At 39.0% G+C, this 26,697-nt stretch overlaps 1 protein-coding gene across 2 annotated transcripts in view; it reads left to right on the forward strand.

Annotated features, from left to right (window-relative positions):
- Positions 1–26,697, forward strand: part of kif21b (kinesin family member 21B) — a 97,787-nt gene that overhangs the window by 55,570 nt on the left and 15,520 nt on the right. For both annotated transcript variants that reach the window (XM_088337746.1, XM_088337747.1), the window contains exons 17-30: positions 1,350–1,684; positions 3,563–3,746; positions 5,231–5,434; positions 5,553–5,654; positions 7,987–8,152; positions 10,080–10,140; positions 10,216–10,264; positions 12,113–12,366; positions 13,640–13,711; positions 13,782–13,892; positions 16,248–16,286; positions 22,648–22,784; positions 22,863–23,043; positions 25,017–25,181. In XM_088337746.1, coding sequence (XP_088193872.1) covers positions 1,350–1,684; positions 3,563–3,746; positions 5,231–5,434; positions 5,553–5,654; positions 7,987–8,152; positions 10,080–10,140; positions 10,216–10,264; positions 12,113–12,366; positions 13,640–13,711; positions 13,782–13,892; positions 16,248–16,286; positions 22,648–22,784; positions 22,863–23,043; positions 25,017–25,181 — 2,060 coding nt within the window. The remainder of the gene's footprint in view (positions 1–1,349; positions 1,685–3,562; positions 3,747–5,230; positions 5,435–5,552; positions 5,655–7,986; positions 8,153–10,079; positions 10,141–10,215; positions 10,265–12,112; positions 12,367–13,639; positions 13,712–13,781; positions 13,893–16,247; positions 16,287–22,647; positions 22,785–22,862; positions 23,044–25,016; positions 25,182–26,697) is intronic.

A 26,697-nucleotide genomic window follows, 5' to 3' on the forward strand; every position in this document is an offset into this window, starting at 1 on the left:
AATCCAGAAGAATAATGCTTACAATTAGAATCAGAAATATAATGCTTAGGATTCGCAAAATCCAGAAATATAAAGCTATTAATGAACAAACCCAGAAATACAATGATTAAAAGAATTTTCTTACAATCAAGAAAAGTAATGCTTGAAATGAGCAAAATGTTTTATTGTAACAGATGTCAGATCATTTTTGTAAATTTCTCTCTGTCTCTCTCTGTCTCTCTATTTCTCTCTATTTCTCTCTCTGTCTCTCTCTCTCTCTCAGTCTCTCTCTCTGTCTCTTCCTCTGTCTCTCTCTCTGTCTCTATCTGTCTCTCTCTCTTAGTCTCTCTCTCTCTCTCTCTCTCTCTCTGTCTCTCTCTGTCAGTCTGTCTCTGTCTCTCTCTCTGTTCCTGTCTCTGTCTCTCTCTTTCTTAGTCTCTGTCTCTCTCTCTGTCTCTCTATTTCTCTCTCTGTCTCTCTCTCTCTCTCAGTCTCTCTCTCTGTCTCTTCCTCTGTCTCTCTCTCTGTCTCTATCTGTCTCTCTCTCTTAGTCTCTCTCTCTCTCTGTCTCTCTCTGTCTCTCTGTCAGTCTGTCTCTGTCTCTCTCTCTGTTCCTGTCTCTGTCTCTCTCTTTCTTAGTCTCTGTCTCTCTCTCTGTCTCTCTATTTCTCTCTCTGTCTCTCTCTGTCTCTCTCTCTCTCTCAGTCTCTCTCTCTGTCTCTTCCTCTGTCTCTCTCTCTGTCTCTATCTGTCTCTCTCTCTTAGTCTCTCTCTCTCTCTGTCTCTCTCTGTCTCTCTGTCAGTCTGTCTCTGTCTCTCTCTCTGTTCCTGTCTCTGTCTCTCTCTTTCTTTGTCTCTGTCTCTGTCTCTGTCTCCATCATTAGATAGATGGATAAATATCTATGTATTATTATTTAAGTCATTTTTATTTGTATAGCCCTTCGTCACAAGAAGTTTCATAGGGCTGTACAAACAATACACAGACGTCATAGACATGAAATCCATTAAAAACAGAACGTCCGGTTGACAGCTTCGTGATGTTAAAATCATTTCATAAGCTATAGAATAAAAGTGTAATTCAAGCTGAGGTTGCAGATCCATTGGATAACCCTCTCCAACCTTCAGATTTCTTCTTGGCTCTTGGGATCACTCGTAGACCAGCATTTTCTAAACAAAGGCTTTGAGCAGGAACATGGGGGGGTAATGAAATCATTTAAACCAATTGATTGATAGGAAGGCTGCATTTATGATATATCGGAGTCTTGGTGAAAGAGTAATAACCTCACGAATATAATTTGAAGCATAGAAGATAAAGGATAAATGAAGTCGTGAAGCTCCAGTGCCTCATCCTCATCTGATATCTTCCCCAGTTTCAAATCCGAGCGTTGGAGTCACAGAAGCGCCAACAGGAACTGGTCCTTCGCCGAAAAACGCAAGAAGTCACGGCCCTCCGCCGATTGGCCAAGCCCATGTCGGATCGGGTGGCCGGTCGAGTGGCCGATCGGGTAGCCCGCTGGAACTCGTCGACGCCGGCGAGCGATTCCGGCGCCGATTTATCGACCAGCACGGCGGCCAGCGGATCCGAAACAGAGAGCACCAAAACCGTCGGCGGATCGGCGCGACAGTGGAACGGAAGAACGGACGGCGCCGGGCTCGGATACTTGGCTGAGAGCGAGGCCGTTGTGGACGGGACTCGGGTCGTCGGGTAAATAAACAAATAGAATACAGAGATAATAGAGGAAATACCGTATTTTCCGGACTATAAGACGTACCTTGCAACCCCAAATTGGCCAGTCATTTGAAAGTGCGCCCTATTTACCGTAAAATACGGTGTATAAGATTTGAACAGTGTTTGTACGGGTTTTTGAAATCCTTGAACATGCTTGGATTTTCATGTTGTGGTTTTGCTGGAAATGCTTGCAATTGTTGCCATCACCATGTTTCTTGGCAGTCTGACTCTATGGTAAATGGTGAATGGTCTGCATTTCTCTAGCACTTTTCAAGTCAAGAAGACCTCCCAAAGCGCTTTACAATGTGCTTCACACTTACCCATTCACACACACTCTCACACACCAATAGGGAGTCAGCCATGCAAGGCGCCTACCTGCTTATCGGGGGCATTAGGGATTCAGTGTCTTGCCCAAGGACACTTCGACATATAACACGGGGGAGCCGGGAATCGAACCTGCGACCTCTTGATCCCACGACGAGCGTTCTACCTCCTGAGCTTATGCCGCCCCATAAAGTGCGTGAAAAAGGATGCCGACGCGCTTGCTCTGGTGGCTTGTCATGATGACGTTGTCATGTGAAGCGTCACTGCCCCCTACTGGTCGCACCCAAGAGGACAGCTCTATTTAGAAAACCGTCTCTTTTGGCTATGCTCCCAAATAGTCCCTTAGATTTTTCAATGATATATTATAAACAATGATAAAACATTATGCACCAAATTATTTAGTAATCTGTCATTTCATTTCAGTGATCCTTGCAAAACACTTGAAATATAAATTAAAATATTAACAGATCTTTTCTAACCTTTTTTATTTTGTCGATTTATTTACATTTGGATGCTTTTATTCAATTTGTAATATGTTATTATTTCTAGGGGTACTTTATCTTTAATTTTGATGCTTTTATTGTCATTTGTTTTTGTATTTTCTCTTTTATTATTGTTATTCCATTTTTATTCCATTTAGTTGTTGACCCGTCTATTGTCATTCATAATCATTTATATATTTTTTTCCATTTTATCTTTATTGTTATTATTCTTATTATATGCAGCTATTTTAATTGACAGGGTTAATTGACTGTATTTTAAGGAATGAATTTTAGGTCCTTCATCCGTGGTCATTTAATGTATGCTCAGTGTCTGAAATAACGTCTGCCCGGACGTACAACTTACAAAACTTCTCTGGCCGGGTGGCCGACAACGTTTTCAAGAAAAAAAAAGACATATTTTTCTTTCAGACCAAAAATTGGCTTTATTCCGATTTCGAAATCTTCGTTCGGTTTGGAAATTTCAGAATTTCGGTTCGTATGGAAATTTGCATACTCGGCATCCAATCAGAAGCCAGCATCGAATAACTTCCTGCTTCCGGACTTTCCCGAGCCTTATAAGGTCGTGCATTTGCATATCATTTTCCAAAATAGACGCACAGAGAACGCAAGAAAAATGGAGAAGTGGTTAGGAATCAAGCCAAAACCTCAGCCCCAGAAGTAATATTCAAAAGAAGCTAACAAAATGTATGACGCTACAAAACATAAAGCATCGTGGAAAGATGAGTTCATGTAGCTTGAAGCAGACGACGCAACGCAAACATTGCATGAATGAAGACAGGTACATACAGATGGCAGATGGAAGACAGCCATGTCATATACATGCAATGATTGTTCCAAGTAGATTTATAATAAACTTCATTTGAAAGTGTTGTTCCGTTAGATGTTTTGATTATCAATCCTTAATACTTTTTAGAGTTGTCTACCCTGGTGTGAGCTAACTTTTTCTCATGAGTTTCAGACACTGGTATGCTGCATTATATTTGTTCCATATCATCAATTTATTTCGTTTCCTTCGAATATTTTGCAGCAGCAGGAAGAAGGCGCAACGGAAAGCATCCGGCGCCGGGTTGCTGCCGGCGACTGGTCGAGCCGGCATCGCCTCCAAATCGGCCCGGCACAAATGGCAAAGTTTAGAACGCCGGATCGGCGATATCGTCGTACAGAGGATGACCATCGCCAACGTGGAAGCCGACATGGATCGACTCATCAAGGTTTGCGCGGAAGAACCTTCCTTAAAGTGACAGTGTGTGAACTATAGAGACCCCTATTTGAGTCAAAATACTTCATTCATTTTAAATCAAATGATTAGCGAAAACACGGGCGCTGTATCGTCAACGTAATTTGCAATAGTTGCGATTGCGGTGAGTGGCTAACAAGAGTGGCTGGAGAAGGAAACGGTGAGAAATAAGTGTAATATGCCCGATTCACGCGACTCGGCAACGTCCAGCCATGAAGGCGAGTAACACAGAGTCGGCTAACCATAACAATGGCAGCTAGCGGCGTGGCATAGCCTACAGCCAAGTGGCTAATAAGAGTGGCTAGAGAAGGAAACATTGGTGGGAAAACGGGAGGATGCCTGAAAAGAATGGATCAGTGCTGTTCGCCCGTATAAGGCAAGTGACTCTGAAAGATGAAGCTGGGGCAGCTAACAATACCTATAGATGTTAGCGGTGAGCCATAGCCTGCAGTCAAGTAGATAATATGCGTGACAAAAGAAGGAAACGTTGTGGGTGGATAAGTGGGCACTTACATCAGCCACTGCAGGCCTTGGCTTACCGCTAGCCGCGATTATTATTGTTAGCTCTTCTTGTTTTTGTCCTTCAGTGTCACTCCCCAAAAGTCAATACGTTTTGGGATTCAGTCATCGTTCACTTTTTCCCTCTCCAGCCACCCATGTTAGGCATTTGGCTGAAGGTGATGGCTTGTCGCAAGTTGCTATTGTTACTGTTAGCTGTTCTTGCTTTGTCACTCAATTTCACTCACCTTCCAAAGCTGCTCAAGCAAGCAAATGTTGCAGATTCTTGTAATTCTGGTATCTTTGTTTCTTTTCGCCGTTTCCTTTTCTTGCCACTCACATTTCGCCACTTGGCTGCAGGTTATGGCTTATCGCTATTCTTATTATTAACTGCTCCTGTTTCGTCCTTGAGTGTCTTTCGACTTTACTGCTGGTCATGCGAGTGAATGTTCAATGATTCAGACATCTTCCACTTTTATTCCCACTTTTTCCTCCTCTAGCCACTCCTATAAGCCACTCGGCTATAAGCTATGGCTCACCACTAGCCACTATTGTTTGCTGCTCCTGCTTGGTTCTTCAGTGTCACTCGCTTTACACAGCTGAACATCACAAAGTCCCGCGGTTGACTTCCAGTTGTTCCCACGGTTTCCTTCTCTAGCCACTCATTTTAGCCGCTAGCTGCTATAATTAAAGCTTGCTTCATCTTTCGGTGTCATTAGCCTTTCACAGCTGGTCATGCAAGCAAACGCTGCTGATTCCCCACTGTTTCCCTCTCTAGCCACTTGAGTTTGGCAATGGCCTCACCATTTTCGTAATTGTTAGCTGTTTCGTCCAATTAAAGCTTGCTTCTCCCTTTGTAGCTTAACCCTGTACCTGTTAAAGTTAGCCACCTACACCAGCTACGGCGATCTAGTGGGAAATTCTTACACACTGTCATTTGAGGTATTTCCCTCTTTCCAGAAACGAGAGGAGCTGACAGCCCAGCAGGAGGCGCTCTCGCACAAAAAAGCTGTCCTGATGGCGGAGGGCGAAGGCCCGGAAGCAGAAGATCGCCTCCTGGTGGAGATCGGCGAGGACGTGGAAGTCCTCAACGCCAACATCGATTACATCAATGATAGTTTGTCCGAATGCCAGGCCACCATCGTTGAAATTGAGGAGACCAAAGTAAGAGAAGGAATATTATATATATATATATATATATATATATATATATATATATATATATATATATATATATATATTTCATAAACAACAAGAAGTTTACTTTGAAATTGTCTTTGAGGACGAGTTGGACTCTGTGGATACTTCAGTGGTCATCAGCTCGTGTTCTCTTGCTGAAGCGCGCCACCTGCTGGATCATTTTCTTAAGGCCTCCATTGACAAGGTAAGGTCCTTTTAATTATAGATCGAAGTTATATAAATAAACATACTGCTTTCTTGTATATTGTATTTTATTCAATAAACTGTATTTTAGAATCCACACAAATTAAAAAAATAAAAGGAATAGTTACTTTTTACCCACTTTTTTCTGACTTGAAAGTAAAACACTATTTAGTCATCAATTGCTTAGTTTGATTGAAACGACAGAATAAACAGTTATTGTGTTGTAGTTTTCACATTTTAGAATATAAATATTACAGAATAGGGCGGCCCGGGGGCGCAGTGGTTAGCGCATGTGCAGCACAGTTCTGAGGTCCTTCCTGTGTGGAGTTTGCATGTTCTCCCTGTGCGTGGGTTTCCTCCGAGCACTCCGGTTTCCTCCCACGTTCCAAAAACATGCATGTCAGGTTCATTGGCCGGTCCAGTTCAGGGTGTCCCCTTCCCACTGCCCGAAAGATTGCTGGGATGGGCTCCAGCACCCCCGCGACCTTACTGAGGATAAGCGGTGCAGATAATGAATGAATGGAAATCAAATTATAATTATATAGTAGAAAACAAAGTTAAAACTGCTTCGTTTTCAGTAAAGGTAAAAACAAAATGTTTAGATTCATTTTTTCATGAATAACTTGAAGAAAATTGTTGAAATTATTGACAATATTTTAACCTAAATTGAGATGTTTAGAAAGTTCAAAAAAAAAATTCTGGGCCCCTAAAAAAATGAAGTAGAAATTGGTTCATTTGGTTAAAAAAACAATGCTTGAGTCATTTAAAATATTTAATACCAAACTGAGATGTTAAGAAATATTAAAAAAAATAAAAAATTGATTTATTATTTGCCCTCTAAAATGACACAATTTCTGTAAAAATAAAAAATAAAAATACATCAAATAAATGGATAGATATTCCAGAATTTCATACAATTTACAAAATTAGAATAAATCCAGAATTACAGACTATTAAAGAATAAAATGATGTAAATTTATGTCATTTTAGACATCTAAATCATTTTTATTTTATTTTATTTTACATATATATTTTTTATCTTTTTACTGAAATGAAGTCATTTTAGGAGACAAATAATAAAAAAGTTTTTTAAAAATTTTGAATTATTATTATTTTTTAATATTTTAAATGACTTAAATATTGTTTTTTAGCCAAATGAACCAATTTCTTATTCCTTTTTAAGGGCCCAGAATTTAAACATCTCAATTTAGGTTAAAATATTGTAGATAGATAGATAGATAGATAGATAGATAGATAGATACTTTGTTCATCCCCGAAGGAAAATTCACATTTCCAGCAGCATCCCTGAGCTGAGAACAAACAATCGAGAAGAATCGAAAATAACACGGAAGCTGCTGGAGTGGCTGCCATTCGTGACGGCGCCGGAAGAAACGATTCAATTTGAATCATGTACAAACAAACAAACAAAATATTTATGTTTCAATAAGTGGAAAATGGGGGGAAAATAATTTCTCATACTGAAATAACCAGGTAAAACTAATTTTAAGTTACCTGTCCAAATGAATGTTGTGCCATCTCACCTTTCCCACTCTCTCTCCTGCAGTTGACTTGCTGCTGCTCGCTCCTGAAACTAATACTTACCTCTTTGTGTATTGCCTGCATATGGCGACACCCTGGATTGTAGGATTTCTTGAAGACTCTCCTGCAGTTTGTCACCTCGCTTCCTCTCCAGATATTATGACATTATGTTTTGAGCATATTTTATGCGGTTAAAAGTATTTTTCTAGAAAGTCAAGTACACTTCAGCTTGTAAACAAACGGCAGGGTTTGTAAATAATTTCACCAATTTTCTTCAAGTTATTTATTAAAAAAAACTGAACCATCTGAGGTCATTCTATTTTGTCCAGAAATACTTGTGCGTCAACTTCCTTTCATTGCTTTCCCTCTGGTTGCCCGAAATCCAGATATGTGCTTTCACTTTTAAGCATTCAACCCCCAAAAATTCAGCCATTACTCGTTACCAGGGTCAGAAATTTACTCAGATGCCTCGACAATCAGTTCTGCAGGATTTTGAGGCATGCAATAAGTGACGATGGAAATGTCGGTTTAGCCAATCATATGACGAGTTCGCGACATCAAGGCCTTCTTGCAGGTGGAAGGAAATATCAGCTAGATGGCGGTAGTGCACCACAGTCTTTTTTTCCAAATTGTAATAGCATTTATTTTTTTTCACTTTACAGTGAACTTAAAACTTTTAAATCTTGGACTTTTTACATAAGCAACATTACAGTGTCCGAAAAGTGCATTAGAAATAAAACGTTTTTCGGAATAATTGTAATAGATTACTTATAATATACTCCGTATGTGTATAGAGTTTGCAGGTGGCTCAAAAAGAAGCCCAGATCCGCGTCCTGGAGGGTCAAGTGAGGCAGACGGACGCCATGGGCTGGTCACAAAATCACCTCATCTTGGACGCTTTGCGGGAAAAAGCAGAATGCATCCCCGAGCTGCAGGCTCTCCTACACAACGTACAGCAAGGTGAGGTACCTGAAGGCAACACCGCTACACCGTCTGCTTAGGGGAGTGGCTAGTGGAGGAATAAAATGGAAGACGCCTGAATCATTGAACATTCACTCGCATGACCAGCAGTAAAGTCGAAAGACACTCAAGGACAGAACAGGAGCAGTTAATAATAAGAATAGCAATAAGCCATAACCTGTAGCAAGTGGGAAAATGTGAGTGGCAAGAAAAGGAAACAGCGAAAAAGAAACAAAGATACCAGAATTACGAGACTCTGCAACATTTGCTTGCATGAGTAGCTTTGGAAGGTGAGTGAAATTGAAGGATGAAGCAAGAACAGCTAACAGTAACAATAGCAACTTGCGACAAGCCATCACCTTCAGCCAAATGCCTAACATGGGTGGCTAGAGAGGGAAAAAGTGGGGGGAAAATAGTGAACGATGTCTGAATCCCGAAATGTATTGACTTTTGGCTACCGAAGGGGATTGACACTGAAGGACGAAACAAGAAGAGCTAACAATAATAATAGCGGGTAGCGCTAGGCCAAAGCCTGCAGTGGCTGACATGAGTGGCCACTTTTCCCCCCCGAACATTTCATTCTTTAGTCACGCATCTTATGTCACACTTATAGGAGTGGCTAGAGGAGGAAACAGTGGGAATAAAAATGTAAGATACCTGAATCATTGAACATTCACTTGCATGACCTGGTTTTGCGACCATTTCTTATTTTTTCTTGAATGTTTCATTCAATTTGATTTGATTAAACCATTTAGGGCTGCAACAACTAATTGATACAATCGATTAATACGAATTATTCAAATCGTTGGCAATTCCTTACCTCATCGATTCATCGTGTGGTGCAAAATATGAGCCACTCATCAACAATGTTTCCTCTAAGCTGCGTGTGTGCGCAATTGCGCACTACCCAGAGCTCTTCCGCGCACAAGAAAATCTAGCCAGCTCACAAAAATCAGGGCTCGAAATTGCTAATTAAGAAGCGAATTAAGTCAAAGTTACAGTGCATGAAGGTAAAAATACAAGGGTTCCCCTGATGTTGTGTTCTAAATGCGGTATTTGGAAGTCAAGGTCGAAGTAGAACGAAAATGAGTAAAGTCAGTAGAATTTTTGGAGAACCGGCTTCTTCGGCTCGGCTCACTAAAAAGAACCGGCTCTTTCGGGTCCCAAACGGCTCTTCAGGTTGTTTTTGCTTCTTTAATCCCTTCACGACCAAATATTATCTAAAATTATGCACAAAATGACTCAAAGGAAGGGGGGGGCATAAAACCAAAAATAAAAAATACCAAAATGAAAAAGTAGTGAAGAGCTGGGAAAAAAACGAAACAAAAGGAGAGAAAAAGAGATAAAAAGAGCAGGAAAAAATCTGAAAAAAGCCAGAAAAAAAGAAAAAGAAACAAATAAAGGGAAAAAGGAAATAGAGAACAAAAAAGCAAGAAAAAAAGTAACAGCTGGGAAAAAATAAACACAATAAGATTTTTTTTAAAGGAATTTCAAAAAAGTAGGAAAAAAACAGGGGAAAAATAAGGAAAAGTGTGTGTTGCATTCAAATAATTTCCAATTATATCAAGTCAATCTTGTTACCAACATTGAACTTCCACTAAAAAACATTGCTCATCAATGCAACCAAGTGCATTAGATCTCATTGGAAAGTTGCAGTATCACTTTGGTTCGACATCTTACTTTTTTTAAATCATTTTTTTAATTAAACGTTGTAACATGTCAAACCAAATTGAAATTGACATTTCTAACTCTGTAGAGTTTCATTTTGAAATATATGAAGCAAAAAAGAACAATATTATGTTTAACTCAACACAAAGGGCAGGTTCTTAAGCAAGTTTTGTGCCACTAGGAGGCACTAAATATTTCACACTGTCCCTTTATTGTTATTTGATTTATTTGTTTTGATAGTAAATATATACTTTTCCAGAGAATGGTTATGCTAGTACGGACGAGGAGCCGTCAGAGTTCAGCCAAGCCTCAGACAACAGGTGACAAAAACAAAACAAAATGGAGTTTAATTTCGTATTTCATATTTATTTTACCCGCTCATTTCTCTCCTCCAGCGTGTCTCTCATGAAAGAGTCCAACAGCCAAGAGGACTTCAAACTAAAGGTAACGAAAACTATTCCTTTTATTTTTAACTTAAATCTTCAACTGCCGTTTGGATTTAAATACCCCAATGCACCGCCAGAGGGCAGTATAGACAAATAATGAACCCTTGTACAGTTCTACCTTCCTACCGTAGACACATTTTACCTTTCTAGCTTGCTCCCTTAATAGCTCTGAAACTGTTTACATTTCTTGCTCTTTGCCTTTTTAACCTTTCCACCTTTCTAGCTAGGTATTGCTGTGCCTTTCTAGCAACCTAGCTACCTTTAGACCTTTATAGAAAACTATTTACCTATTTACAAGTCTAACTAGCGATTGAGCTAGCTACTTTGAACCTTTGTACATTCCTAGCTACCTACATTTGAAGCTTTTACCTTTTTAGCCAGAATTTTTGGATACTTTTTGCTTTTGTAGGGAGCCACCTTTGAAACGTTTTACTTCGCTAGCCAGTTACTTTTGAACCCTTTTACATTTCCAGCTGTATACCTCTCTATTTTTCTAGCTAGCTACTTCTGTACCTTTCTAGCTAGCTACTTGAAAGCTTTTTACCTTTCTGCCTTCACTACTTTTGACCTGTTTTACCTTTGAACCCTTTTACCCTATTAGCTGCAATTTAGCTAATACAGTTGAAGCTCTGTACATTTTTTGTACTTATATAGCTAGCTACTTTTAAAGATTTTTGCCTTTCTAGCCAGTTATTTAGCTAGCTAATTTTGAACATTTGTACATTTTTATCTAGCTACCTTATGTAGCTTCCTAGCTAGGTACCTTTGAAGCTTTTACCTTTTTAGCCAGCATTTTTGGATACTTTTTGCCTTTGTAGCGAGCCACCTTTGAAACTTTTTACTTCTCTAGCCAGTTACCTTTGAGCCCTTTTACATCTCTAGCCATCTACCTTGATATATTTCTAGCTAGCTACTTGCCTACCTTTCTAGTTAGCCACTTTTGATGCTTTCTACTTTTCTAACTAGTTACCTTTGAACTTTTTTTCTAGCTGTGATTTACCTAGCTACTTTTAAAACTTTGTACATCTCTAGCTAGCTACCTTTTTACCTTTCTACCTAGCTATGTTTGAAGCGTTTTACCTCTCTAATTAGTTAACTTTGAACCCTTTTACCCTATTAGCTGCAATTTAGCTAGCTACATTTGAACCTTTGTACGTTTTTTCTAGCTGCCATTGTACATTTCTAGCTAAGTTTGTACTTTTATAGCTAGCCACTTTTAAGGAGTTTTGGCTTTCCAGCCAGCTATTTAGCTTGCTAATTTTGAACATTTTTACATATCTATCTAGCCACCTTACGTAGCTTTCTAGCTAGCTCATTTTGAAGCCTTTAACCTTTGTAGCTAGTTACCTGTGAACATTCGTATGTTTGTAGCTGTGATTTAGCTAGCTACCCTTTAATCTTTGCACATTTCTACCTTCGCTACCTTTGATGTAGCTTTTTTTCTAGCTACATTTGTACAGTTCTATATCATTACCTTTGTAACTTTCTAACTACCTTTATGACACTTTTCACCTTTCTGGCTAACTTCTTTCAAATGTTTCCGCATTGTTAGCTAACGATTAATGCTTCCTGTGTAGTCAAGATGTCCACTCATCTCACATGGCCGCACTTTCAGCTGTGTTCAGGTTCCGATTTTTGGTCCGAATACCTCAGTCAAGATTACTCAAATATTTGGATACCAAAGTAGGCTATCGCTGTAATTAATTGACTCTTGATTGATTTACCCGAGTACACCACCTGATGGCAGTATAGGCTAACAATGCCAAATTGACGACCTTATGAATGTTCAATAATGCCTATATGCTTTGCCCATGATTTGACTCCGCCCCAATTTCCCACCTACCAGGTGGAGCCCCGCCTCTCGGCTCAGGTGAAAGCGGCGTCGGCGGAGTATCTTGGCCCCGCCCCCGAGCACCCGACGTGCGCTAAGCAACAAATCACAAAGTCGCTAGCCTCGCTCACCGACATCCAAGAGGACTATCTGAGCACGCTCAGGGCCAGCATGGGCTTGAGCGCCGGCTTCTGTCTTTCTGTGCACGACACCTACCCCCGGGAACGGGCGTCGCGCACCCTCAGCCTGCCAGTCAGGGGCCACACGTTGTAAGTAGCCAAGAAATTAAGTAATTCGAATAAGTAGTTAGTAGAATTTGACATCTGAATAAAACTGCATTCATAATTACATAGTCATAGTCATTTTCAAATACTGTCTTTTCAGGATTGTTTTTTTTTTCAAAGGAAAATATAATAGTTTTATAACTATTTAAATGTTATTTCTCTAACCCTTTATCTTTCTTGCTAGCTAAAGTTCAAAGTGTCTAATTTTTCCGTTTTGGATTTTTAAATTTGTTTCTTTCTAGCTAGCTACATTTTTCGCGTACTTTTGAAACTTTCTACCTTTTAGCTAACCACCTTTGAAGATTTTTACCTTTTTAGCTAACTATCTTTGTAGCTTTTTACCTTTGAAGCTTTTAACCTTTCTAGTTAGCTATCTTTATATCTTTTTACTTTTCTAGCAAGCTATGCAGCTATCGTCCTACCTAGCAACCCCGTTACCTTTCTATCTCACTATCTAGCTCTGTATCCAGCTATCGTTCTACTTTTCAAACAAGATAGCTACTTTTTTACCTTTTGAGCTAGCTATTATTGTACTTTTTTGCTAGCGAGCTAGCTTTTTACCTTTTGTAGATGGCGAGATAGCGATCTATCTTTAGAACCTTTGTACATTTCTATCGATCTACCTTTGTAACCTTTAAGCTAGATAGCATTGTACCTTTTGACTTTTCTAGCTAGCTATCATTATATCTTTCTACCTTTCTGGCTAGAAACTGTTTTACCTTTTTTTCTAGCTTGTTTAGCCAGCTAGTTATCTTTTTACCTTTATACCTAGCAATTTTGCTAGCTACCGTTTGAACCTTGTACATTTCTTTGTACCTATCGTGCTGCTTTTGTTTTTATCTATCAAGCTTTGTATCTATATAGCTCCAGACTTCCTGTGCGGAGTTTGTATGTTCTCCCCGTGCTTGCGTGGGTTTCCTCCGGGCACTCCGGTTTCCTCCCACGTTCCAAAAACATGCATTTCAGGTGAATTGGCCGGTCCAAATTGTCCCTAGGTGTGAATGAGCGAATGAATTGTCTGTCCCTGTGTGCCCTGCGATTGGCTGGCAACCAGTTCAGGGTGTCCCCTGCCCACTGCCCGGAGATGGCTGGGATGGGCTCCAAGCCCCCCCGCGACCCTAATGAGGATAAGCGGTACGGCTGATGAGATGATGAGATGAGATGAGATCTAATATGCCATCTAGCTTTTTACATACATATACCTGTCCGTATATAAAATTAACATTACAATTATTTTTTGTTTTTCTATTATTTTCAGTCCAAAGCAGCAGTCACGGGGCTACGACACTTCACCCATCACCAGAAGAAAGTCTTACGACCGTTCTTACAGGTAAGTGCGTACTTTTATTTCATTTAGATATATTTATATCATTTTTAATTCTTTTGGGCCCATTTATCAGGCCCACCGACGGCTACACGCCTCCTTCGTCGCCTCCTCTGAGGACCAGAAACGACCGTAACGTCTTCTCCAGGCTTACCAGCAACCAAAGTCAAGGTTCCGCTCTCGACAAGTGAGTATTGTCAAAGGGTATGGACAAATTCCCGCAACGATCCGTGTTTCACTACCTCAAGGTCGGTCGGGTTTTTGCAGAAGAAAAAGGCCTTTGCGGGTCTTAAGTGAGAACAATGTGTGCTTGGTTTATCTTCGCATCGAGAACATTCGGAGTGGTGTTAATACCAAGATCTTCAGGGGACGCGCCGGAAATTGGCTTCAAAGAGATTCTTAAGATATGGTAATAGGTGCTCATCTCCTTTAAGTCCATCAAAATAAAAGGGAACGAATAAAATAGATATGAGCTACTAATAAAAAATGAAATAAACACATCAATATTAGGGGGACATCTGTAGCGTATTTTTCTTGTTTCAAAGAGAACGCATGGCCCAATGCAATTACCACGGTGACCAGAAGGGGGCGCCTGGTCAATTAAGTTTTATTCTTGTAAGTAAGACGGTAAAACTCAATAAAGAGGGGTCGCCTGAGCACGTTTGCATTATCAATGAATTGGAAATTTATAATAGTTCGAAAAGTTATTTGCTTCTTATGACAAGTAAAAACATACAAATAAAAACAAATGCCTTGATGTCAATATACCAGCTCAGTAGCCTAGATGGTAGTGTGCCCGCTTTGAGACTGGGAGGTCGCTGGTTCGCGCCTCGGCCGAGTCATACCTAATTGGTAAAATGGCGGCGCCCTCTGTTGGCTGCGGCTGCATCGGCTCGCTACAACGGGTCAGGTGTATCGACATTTCGTTCTGTGTACATTGTTACAAAGAATGACAATACAAAGGAAATTATTATTATTATTATTATATTTAATCAAATTTAAGGCGTAAAACGTATTTAGTAAAATGTAGTAAATTGTAAAAATAATAATGATAATATAAAACAAAATAAAAAGATATAATGGATAGTCAATGAAAATAAAAACATGAATCCCCCAATAAAGACGGTTACGAAAATGCAGATTTAAATTTAAAAAATAAAATGTTAGTATATAATTTAATTAAATGAAGTAAAAATTGTAGATGAAGAAAATTACAAATTAAATGAAAACAAAAAATGTTTATTTTTTAATATCAAAGTCCATACATTCAGAGTTCATTACAAATCCAGTGAAATATATTATATATTTTCATTTTTTTTAATATTGCCTATTGTAGCAATAACTCAAATTTCCCATTTCAAGATATTGGAAAATGATGAAAAAGTACAGACGCTCCCCTACTTACGTACATTCAAGTTACAAAAAATGGTAGATACGAACATTTTTGTTTTGATGTTTAAAAATATCCGGATATTGTAGTTAGATTTTGTATTGCACCTTTTTCCGAGTAGAGGATAGTACTGTAGTGCTCCTTTTCGCCACTACGGGCGTGTGGCGCTGTGAGAGGTTACCCAGCATCCACCTTGAAGAAGAAACCCAGCTTCCTCTTCCTAGTTCGAGTGTAAACATTCCAGCGCGCTAAGAACTTTGACATATTTATTGTTTAATATCTCCTGCATCCATTCAATATGGTTGGTGTAAAGCGCAAAGAAGAGGCAAGCAGTTTCATTTGAAATGAAAGTGGAATAAGAAAGATTGATGCGGTTGAGAAAAAATGGTTGGATCGCTTTTTTTTCCGTCCACGGAGGAGGAAGTCGCCTAACTGTTGAAACTCATCTTACAAAAAGTAAGTTGAACTTAACTTTATCTTTATAGAGCATATTTTTAGTACAAAACAGTACAGGTTACTTATACAAACCTCATATATACTTCTATAAATCTTAAACATACAAAATTTAGCACTGAAGCAACCTACGATCAAATTCAACTTACAAACAATCGTCCGGATCTCCTTTGTAAGTAGGGCAGCGTCCGTATACAGGGCTCAAGCCACTCTCGGCAATACTAAAATGATAAACGTCTTGCGATATTTCAGTGGATTATTAATGAATCCAGAATATATGACTTTTTTTTTTTTAAATTGTATGACATAGATTAAAGAACCTTAGCACAATAGTCTTATTTCCTAAAACGTTTCCTGTATATTTAGCAGAGTTTTCTCTTTTGTATATATTACATGACTTGGAGATTTAGTGTAAATTCATCTTCTGCAATGAAAAACTTTATAATTTGTTTCTATTTCTGTCATTTTTTTCTACATATATGAGACTTATTGTCGGGAAAATTTGCTTCCAACCCCCTCAAAACATCTATCATTAACTCTTCCCCAGTCTCTTCCCCTTTGTGACTCCGCCCCCAACGAATAACACTTCTTTCACACTGTCTTTCCTCTGCGTGATTAACTTTTCCTCTTCCGGTGTCCCCGCCTCTTTCCTCGTATCCCCGCCCCCTTTCCTCTCATTCCCCCCCTTTTTGCCTGCAGGTCGGATGACAGCGACTCGTCGCTCTCCGAGGTGCTCAGGTAGACCCCACCTGTCTCTTTCCTTTTTTCCCGTCGTTGCCGTGGATACCGCCTCTCCATCACCTATCTCAGAAACTCCGTCCCCCTACCCTCCACCCCTGTGTATCAGTTGTTATCTTTTCTGTGCGATGGATGGATGGTTTTAGAATGTATTGAAATCAAAAAAATATGACATTTATACTGTATGTATGGGCTCCAGCACCCCCGCGACCCTACTGAGGATAAGCGGTGCAGACAATATAACGTGTTGCTATAGAGTATTTATATAGTGCTACGGAAAATACACACTGTCATAAAAACAGGGTAATATGCAAATGTGGGGGTGGGATTTAATGTGGGCTTTTACTCCCCCGGGTGGAGTTAAAGAGCCTCATGGCATGAGGGATAAATTATCCCCTCAGTCTTATTATGATTTTGTAGACATTTAAATTTTTTTGAATACATTTCAAAGCACGCTGCCTGCAAATAATATTTTAACAGTGTTTTAAATGTGTTCATTAAAATAATTGCATTTATGTATATGTACTAATTTTAGATTCATTACTAGTAATGTTTTATATTCTCAAGCACATGTTTTGAATAAATCTTTAAAAATATTTTGAAAATGTTTGAAAACTAGTATGGCATATTTATATTCACTACTGGTTGGTTGGATCCCTTAAGCACACGGGTAGCAGGGGCACCATTTCCTGTGGTGCGTCTTGGGCAAGTACAGCCTGGTGGCGCTAACATATATTTTCCACCTTATCTCGAACCTTACGCGTGTTACTCCAATTTTTAATTCTTTTGTCTAAATTTACATTTTCTAGTTGCACCCTTTCAGTCCATTTCAAAGCACACGGCCTGTAAAAAATATTTAAACGTGTTTTAAATCTATTAAGTAAAATTATGGCATTTATATTTACACATTGTTTTTGTTTAACAATTATTCTTGCGGCAGACTGTTAAAAAAAAAATAATAATTCCGTGTAAAAATATTTGTTAAAAGTTTTTAAATAAAATGAATGCATTTGTTTGTATGTTACAACTTTAAATTGAATAATACAGATTTAATTTTTTTTAACTAAAATAAATAAATACAAATTGCACATAAAATGAGAACTTGTTTGCTATACATTCTTCTTATACCTATTTTGTTTTATTTTTTGTGGAATCAGCTAAAAAATCTTCTTTAAACAAAAGAAAAGGAGTTCCTATTTTTTCTACCTGCTTAGCGGTTAATTTGGAAACACTCTTTAGACTAAGAAAATGTGAAATAAATAATAAATGTTTTTTTTTTTAAAGAAAAGGAAAAACAATTTATATCAGGGACTCTTAAATAATACATTTGTCTATAAAACACTATTTATTTCCTACTGGTAAATAACAAATGACTTGTTTCCGAGGTTTCCTTCTCAAGCCCCTCATGTTAGCCGCTTGGCTGCAGGCTACAGCTCGCAGCTATTGTGATCGGGAACTTCCCCTTGCATTCCTTTACTAGCTTTTTTTTTAGCTTCTCCTGCTAGCCACTACTTTATTTCTCAGTCGCAGTTTGATTTACATATACAACTCAGAATCCGAATCTTGTATCTATATCATTTTATTTGATCCTTGTTTGGTAAATTTGAACTTCCTTTGTCAACAATGCAAACGGAGGCCGCAAACAAAATGTGATTGGCATTTTAGGTTAATGACAATAAAAACAATCTTGGATCCGGAATCTTAAACCACAGCTGACCAACCCCCAGCCGTTGGCTCTTTTCTGCCGCTTCGGGATGCCCTCTCACGCGATGAAATTCTAAGGGTTTTGGAGAGAACGTTGTTGGGCGTTGCCCCAAAATATACGCGGAGAGGAGATATGGCAAGAAGGGAACACTCACCATTGCATTCGGGACACGTTCAAAGTTCCAGACGTTCGACTTTGGCTTTTGTAGTGTTCTCAAATGAAGTTTAGATATTTCGTGACGGTCGGCCGCCCCGGCAACAGCATCATTCCACGACCTTTACCAGATGCCTACATACTTATCATGAATTTTTATCCACATTCCACTACACGGGCTTTGGAGTGTTCCCAAGGGATATTTTTTGGGCTTCTTCAGATGCTCACACTTTAGCTTTATTCTAAGCTACGACAACCTCCGGTGTTGATTATTACACACTGTCACCGTAATCTACCTAATTAACACCTAATCGTCGGCTTTCTGAGTCACTAGTATTTAAAGACAATGACGTGTGCTAATTGGTGTGCTTAAGAGGGTTTCTTTTCCTGGTTTTGTTTTTCTTGCTATTTGACGTCCCTGGACATCTCACAATTGGTTGCTAGCTTCTCTGTGGGATGGAGAACACACGCTGATCTGCCCCCGCTTTTTTAATTTCATGAGTTTGGCCCCCCTCTTCGCTACTTTTGAAACTTTCTACCTTTTAGCTAACTACCTTTGAAGCTTTTTACCTTTTTAGCAAAGTACCTTTGAAGCTTTTTACCTTTTTAGCTAACTACATTTGGAGCTTTTTACCATTCTAGCTAGCTACTTTGGAAGCTTTTTACCTTTACAGTTAGATACTTTTGAAGCGATTTACCTTTCTAGTTAGCAATTTACCTAGCAACCTTCGACCATTTGTACATTTCTATCTGGTTCTTTTATCGTTTTTGTTAGCTACCTTCGTACCTTGCTATCTTGCTACCTTTCTATCTTTTTACCTTTCTAGCTAGCTATGTAGCTATCGTCCTACCTAGCAAGCCCTTTACCTTTTTTTCTCACTAGCTACTTATTTAGCTATCGTTCTACTTTTCAAACAAGATAGCTACTTTTTTACCTTTTGAGCTAGCTATTATTGTACTTTTTTGCTAGCTTTTTACCTTTTTAGATAGCGATATAGCCAGCTACCTTTAGAACCTTTGTACATTTCTATTGATCTACCTGTTTAACGTTTTAGCTAGATGTCATTGTACCTTTTGACTTTTCTACCTTTCTCTCTTTCTACCTATCGAGCTACTTTTGTTTTTATCTATCGAGCTATCCAGCTTTGTATCTCTCTATATATGTAATGTAATATCTAGCTTTTTACCTATCTAACCTATCTATCCTATCTATCTCATGTTCGTACATAAAATCCCCGCCCCTTGCCCCAAGCTAGAAACGGCAACTTCCACGATGGACTTCTTTGCAAGTCTGCACCACCCGACATCTTTCTTTCTTTCATGCCGATCGAATGGGAAGACTTATCCGGACCATCGGGGAGTTAAAGCGAGGGAGTCGGGGAGGTTTAAGATATTTTTGAATATTAAGTGGGACGGACAAAAAAGGGATGCAACTTTTCTTTGGTTTCGCTGCATTTAAAAAAAAAAAATGTCAGACACACCCCTAGCCAATTATAGCGATTGTGAAGCGCTAAAATGGTAGATATACAGTGGCTTGCAAATCTATTTGACTCCCTTGAACTTTGTGACCTTTTGCCACATTTCAGACTTAAAGATATTAAACTGTAATTTCTTGTAAAGCATCATCAATAAGTAAGACACAATCATGAAGTGGAACACACTTTATTGAATATTTTAAACTTTTTTAACAAATAAAAAACGAAAAAGCGCAAAATGATTCATCCCCATTAAGTTAATACTTAATGGCCACCTTTTGCTGCGATGACAGCTGCAAGTCGCTTGGGGTATGTATCTATCCGTTTTGCAAATCAAAAAACTGATATTTTGGCCCAGTCCTCCTTGCAAAACAGCTCCAGTTCAGTGAGGTTGGATGGAACAGCAGTTTTCAGTTCTTTCCACAGATTTTCAATTAAATTGAGGTCTGGACTTTGACTTGTCCATTCTAACACCTTGATATGTTTCAATTGTAGCTTTTGCTTTATGTTTTGGATCATTGTCTTGTTGGAAGACAACTCTCCGTCCCAATCTCATGTATTTTGCCGACTCCATTAGGTTTTCTTCCAGAATGGTCCTGTATTTGGCTCCAATTATCTTCCTATCAATTTCAACCACCTTCCTGTCCCTGCTGAAGAAAAGTAGGCCCAAACTATGATGCTGCCACCACCATGTTTGACTGTGGGGCTAGTGTGTAGAGAGTGATGAGCTGTACTGCTTTTACGCCAAACATAACGTCTTGCATTTTTGCCAAAAAGTTCGATTTTGGTCTCATCTGACCAGAGCACATGTTTGGTGTGTCTCCCAGATGGCTTGTGGCAGACTTTAAACGCCACTTTTAATGGATATCTTTAAGAAATGGCTTCCTTCTTGCCACTCTTCCATAAAGGCCAGATTTGTGCAGTATACAACTGATTGTTGTCCTTCGGACAGATTCTCCCACCTCAGCTGTAGACCTCTGCAGTTCATCCAGGGTGATCATGGGTCTCTTGGCTGCATCTCTGATCAGTTTTCTCCTTCTATCAGCTGAAAGTTTAGGGGGACAGCCCGATCTTAGTAGATTTGCAGTGGTCTGATACTCCTTCCGTTTCAATATTATTGCTCTTTGGAATGTTTAAAGCTTGGGAAATGTTTGTATTCTAATTCAGCTTTAAACTTCTCCACAACAATATATCTGACCTGCCTGGTGTGTTCCTCGTTCTTCGTGATGCTCTCTGCGCTTTAAACAGACTTCACAATGCAGGTGCATTTATACAGAGACTTGATGACACTCAGGTGGATTCCATTTATCATCGTTAGTCATTTAGATCAACATTGAATCATTCAGAGATCCTTACTGAACTTCTGGACAGAGTTTGCTGCACTGAAAGTAAAGGGGCTGAATCATTTTGCGCACCCAATTTTTTGTTTTTAATTTGATAAAAAGGTTTAAAATATCCAATGCAGGAGATTGGCATGGAAAAAGCCAAAGTGTTACTTTTGTCCCGGAGATTCTGCGAATGGTTCCCGCATGATATCACCTTATGCAATAATATTCATTCTCCTTTTTTGCAGGCTGCTCTTGCACTGCTTGTTCTTTATTGTGTTTCACATTTTTGCGTGCACGATTCATTTCTGGTGAAGAATTTTCTGATTTTTTTCTGTGATGGAAAGTATTGTGTGCATTTGTTCTGTTGTTAGAAGTGTGTTGCTATTTATATTTATATTTATATTTTCACTGCTCATAATGTTTACTTTGGAAGACTTGTATATATTTGATTTTTAATAGTAAATATTATATTTTATTAAGTTCAGAAAACATGCTTTTGAGATCATGTTTTTCACAGGTTTCTAAATCTTTACCAGAAATAAGAGTTAAAGATGCAATGAAATAATAAATTATTCTAGTAAACTGTAAAAATATCACCCTTTTGTTTTTGTTTTTTTGCGGGGAATGGGGGCTAATCATTTTCAAGCATCTATTAAGCAAAATTCCTGAATATATTTTTTTCATTCAAGTTTTTTAAATGAATTTTTAGTTTATTATTTTTCTATTTAAAGTTTGTATATATTATATATTAAATATTAAATATATTAAGTTCTGAAAAAAAGAAAATATTCTGCTGTATAAGATATATTTTTTAAATCATGTTATTCATTTATTTGAGTGACTATTTATTTGTTTAACCAGGAAAAACAAGTCAAAAATGTATTAGGATGAAATTTATTTTGTAAATAAACTGATTAACTGCGCAATGATTTATGTATTTTCAATTTTTAGCGTGGTAAGAAAGCACTGCAAAAATCGTATGCATTATAAAAAAATCCTAATGTACTTTTATTTTCTTATCATTTTTAGGATACAAAACACTGCAAAAAATATTTTTCATTTTTAAGTCGTTTTATTTTATCCGTTTTTTTTTTACCAACCACTAGAGGGAGCATTGAATCTACAGCTACACTATTAAAAATATTGTCGGGACAAAACATTTCATATGGCAGCATGGTGAAGCAGTGGTTAGCGCGTGTGCTGCACAGTTCTGAGGTCATAAGATCGAACCTCCTGTGTGGAGTTTGCATGTTCTACCCGTGCTTGCGTGGGTTTCCTCCATGCACTCCTGTTTCCTCCTACATTCCAAAAACATGCATGTCAGGTGAATTGACCTGTTCAAAATTGCCCCTCTGTGTGAATGAGCGAGCGAATTGTCTGTCTCTCTGTGCCCTGCAACTGGCTGGCAAGCAGTTGAGGGTGTCCCCTGCCCACTGCCCGAAGATAGCTGGGATGGGCTCCAGCACCCTTGTGACCCTACTGAGGATAAGCGGTGCAGATGATGGATGGATGGATATACATTTCATACGAGTCGACGGGTGACTGTAACTCACAATTGCGAATGTAAAATTTTTACTTTCTTATTTTTGCATTAGCATGTTTGCCTGTTGTCTTGCTACTGCCTGTCGAAAAGCAGACGTGATTTTTTTTTTGTTCTGAAAAAAGTAACACCGCTGTTGTTTTACCGTTTTTCCCTAAAGGGGCGTGATCAATCCTATCGGTGGCATAAAAGGGGGCCGGACGGCCCCCCTGCAGTGCATGTCGGTGGCTGAGGGCCACTCCAAGCCCGTCCTCTGCGTGGACGCCACGGACGAGCTCCTGTTCACCGGCTCCAAAGGTACCAGCAATGTTCTTCAGATTTTTTGGATTGCCCACAAAATCCATCGTCAATTAAAAAAAAGGGTTTTTTTTCTAGATCGGACCTGCAAAATGTGGAACTTGGTGACGGGTCAGGAGATGGCCACGCTTAAAGGACACCCCAACAACGTGGTCTCCGTCAAATATTGTCCGTCCTCAGGGCTCGTCTTCTCCGTTTCCACGTCCTACGTTAAAGTGTGGGACGTACGGGATTCTGCCAAGTGTGTTCGAACGCTCAGGTAAGAAAAGAAAGGAAAATGGGAGATGAAATACAACGTACTGATGTAAGCAGGGGACTTCCCGGTTTGTACAAGATGTAGCATGAGCTGGTAATGTCCTCCAGACTGGGCAGAGTGCAGCCCATGATTTTCCAAATTTTGGGAATTACTTAACCCAAAATGTAACGCAAGCCAGTAATGTTCCCCAGACTGGGAAAAGGGCAGCCCATGATTTTTTTGGCTGTGTTGATGACTCTTTGTAAGGTTTTTCTATCTGTTAATAGAATGTCTAAATATTAGCAGCTTACTTCTTGGTTTAAAAGGACGCCAGAGTTTTTCCCCCCCCGAATAATTCCATTATGTTTCCGTCAAATCCTGCAAAAAAATTGAAGTAATTACATTTTTTTTGAAGAATACGTCAGGATATTAGCAGGCTACTTCCTGATTTATAAATAAAAAGGATGCGTTTTTTTCTTTCAAACAATACCATAGTTTTGCTGATAAATGCTGCAAAAAAGTAAAGTAATTTTTTAAAACTTTTTTTTCCAGACGGAAGCTGGCAAAGTTCTTAAGATTGGGCAGAGAGCAGCCCATGATTTTTTATGTGGTGTTGATCACTCTCCTGCCTCTAAAAAGGTCTGTGTATGTGCAGGCTACCTCCTGGCTCAAAGAAATGACATTAAACTTTTTCTTTTCAAAATCTGTTAAACAAATTCATGATTTTCCTGTTTAGTCCTTGCAAATAAATTAGGTAATTGTTTGATTTCAAAAAAGAAAATGGGATACTGAATAATAGGTGAATACAGAAGAATATTAGCAAGCGACTTCCTAGTGTATAAGAAAATGACGTAAAATGTTTTGTTGGTAAACAAATGCAGCGCTGGCTAACCTGCAGACTGGGCAGAGAGCGACCCATGATATTCTGAGCTGTGTTGATGACCCTTTTTATGTCTAAAAACAGAATGTCTGAATATTAGCAGGCTACATCCTGGTTTATAAGGAATTACGTAGGACTTTTTTTAATAAGCTCTAAAAAATATTCCATTGAGTTGCAAGTCTTGTAAAAACAGTAGATAATACATCTCATCTCATTAGCTGCACCGCTTATCCTCAGTAGGGTCGCGGGGGTGCTGGAGCCCATCCCAGCAATCATTGGGCAGTGGGCAGGGGACACCCTCAACTGGTTGCCAGCCAATCGCAGGGCACACAAGGACAGACAACTCGCTCGCTCATTCACACCTAGGGACAATTTGAACCGGCCAATCCACCTGAAATGCATGTCTTTGGAATGTGGGAGGAAACCAGAGTGCCCGGAGGAAACCCACGCACGCACGGGGAGAACATACAAACTCCGCACAGGAAGTCCGGTAGCTGCATTTGAACCCACACAGGAGGTTCCCAAGACCTTAGAACTGTGCCGCACACGCGCTAACCACTGCGCCGCCGTGCTGCCCCAGTAGATAATACATTTTTATTATATTTATTTTTATACAAATATTATAATGTAACTGAAATAATGTTTTAAAAGTAGCACAGATTTTATAACAGAATCAACGCTGAATAGTATTCGATGTTGAGACAGACTGCTGTCAGTCTTGTTCCACGGACAGACTGAAGAGATCTTTCCTTCCTTATGCCATGAGGCTCTTTAACTCCACCCGGGGGAGTAAAAGCCCACGTTAAATCCCCACCCCCACATTTGCATATTACCCTATTTTTATTACAGTGTGTATTTTCCGTAGCACTATTTAAATACTCTATATCGACACGTTATATTGGGTATTTTTGTATTCTATATCTTTTATTTTATTTTTTGATTTTTCAACACAAGGATACGCTGGAAGTGTGAATTTCGCTAGGGGATGATTAAAGTATCTATCTCTCTCTCTCTATCTATCTATAGTATCTATGGTATCTATGGTATCCATCTATGGTATCTATAACCGTCCTTTTATTCATGGATTTATTCCATTTATCCAAATTTGTGTTTGCAGTTCCTCAGGCCAAGTGGTGTCCGGCGACGCGTGCTGCGGCACCACCACCCGCACCATCACGTTCGCGCACGGCGAGTGTCAGATCAACCAGATCGCCTTGAACGCCTCGGGATCGGTTTTGTACGCCGCTACCGGGAACACCGTCCGAATCTGGGATCTCAACAAGTACGTAACCCTCATGCCAACCAAATTGCAACAAGGATTTTGATTTTATCAGAATTATTTTTAACTCATTTCCGACCACTTCACTTTCATTGGCTAACCAATGTGTCAATCATCATTTCCTTATGTCACGACCAGGGTTGGGTAGGGTTACTTTAACTTGATTACTTTCAATTACTTTTGGATTACTCCAATACCAAATATGCTAATAAAAGACAAAATAAACTAAATATGAATAAAATTATGACTCACAACACGTGGTAAGCTTTCTCTCCTGGCTTTGATCTCCGGCAAAACGAACATAAAATGCGACAGAAACAAAATGAAAATAAATCCAAACAGCTTGCCAACATCATTTTTGCCGTTCCATGTATTCCGTTACTCCCCAAGCCTGCACAAAATTTAGTAATTGTATTCATATTTAGTTTATTTTGTCTTTCATTAGCATATTTGGTATTGGAGTAATCCAAAAGTAATTGAAAGTAATCAAATTAAAGTAACCCTACCTAGCCCTGGTCACGACTGGCTCAAGATATTTAAAACGTCTGCAATTAGCTGTAAGTGGTGTCAAAGTTCAGAGGCTGATGGCCATATTGAAAATAAGTTTAGTTTGTTTATTTGTAAACAGGAATTCTGTGGCGAAACAGACAGAATACAACAAGAAAATTCCAATGATGAAGAAATGCTTTTAGGCCAATTTTTCTTTCTTTCTTTTTATGTCTGTTGGCATACCGGTGTGTTTTGGAGTCAATATTTGACACAGTTTAATTTTATCGATTGTCCTTAATGTATCAAGTCCATGTTTGCAGATATTCATGTCAATCATCTCATTACCAGGGGATTTATTGGTGAGCTATTCCGGCTTTATGATTTTAGGGCATCTTGGTTCAGACTAATTGTGATGTTTCTGTGATAAGTGCATTCTGAAATGGTCATCATATCTCTTGAGTTTAAGCTTAAAGCATAAACACATTAGCGTTAGCAGCTAAGCGGCAGAGTACACAATACTATCATTAGTATTAAAGGCCCGTGACACTAGCTGTATCTGCTATATTATTTAGCATTAATTGCTAAAGTGATTATAATGGCTAAAGCAGAGCTAGCCACCAAAGTGATGCCGTTTGCGGAGGAGGCTGGTTAAAGCTAACATTCTTTCACTTTTTGAGTTCACGATTTTCTACTTCTTGGTCTAGTACAGTCGTATCACATTTTCTTTGTCTTGGTAAGCGGTTGTCATTTTCGTTTTCAGTTTTATTGTTAGCATTAATTGCTCAAGCTGATCAAGAAGATATAGCCACCAAAGCAATGCTGTCCACTAATGTGGCTAGTAGCTACTTGAGCTAAATCCAGGCCAGGAAATGCCAGAAGCGAATAGGCGATCTAATGATCTTTCCATTTTTTTAGACGATGAATAAGTTTAGATATTTCTTGATCTAATAGCCCCATATCATATTTTCTTCTGGGATGGGGTGAAGGCAAGCTGGTTTCAGTCTCTTTTCTGTTTTGTTGTTAGCATTAG

Source organism: Urocampus carinirostris, chromosome 6 (genome assembly GCF_059441175.1).
Source record: "Urocampus carinirostris isolate Australia breed hairy pipefish chromosome 6, RoL_Ucar_1.0, whole genome shotgun sequence".
In the NCBI taxonomy this organism is placed as follows: domain Eukaryota; kingdom Metazoa; phylum Chordata; class Actinopteri; order Syngnathiformes; family Syngnathidae; genus Urocampus; species Urocampus carinirostris.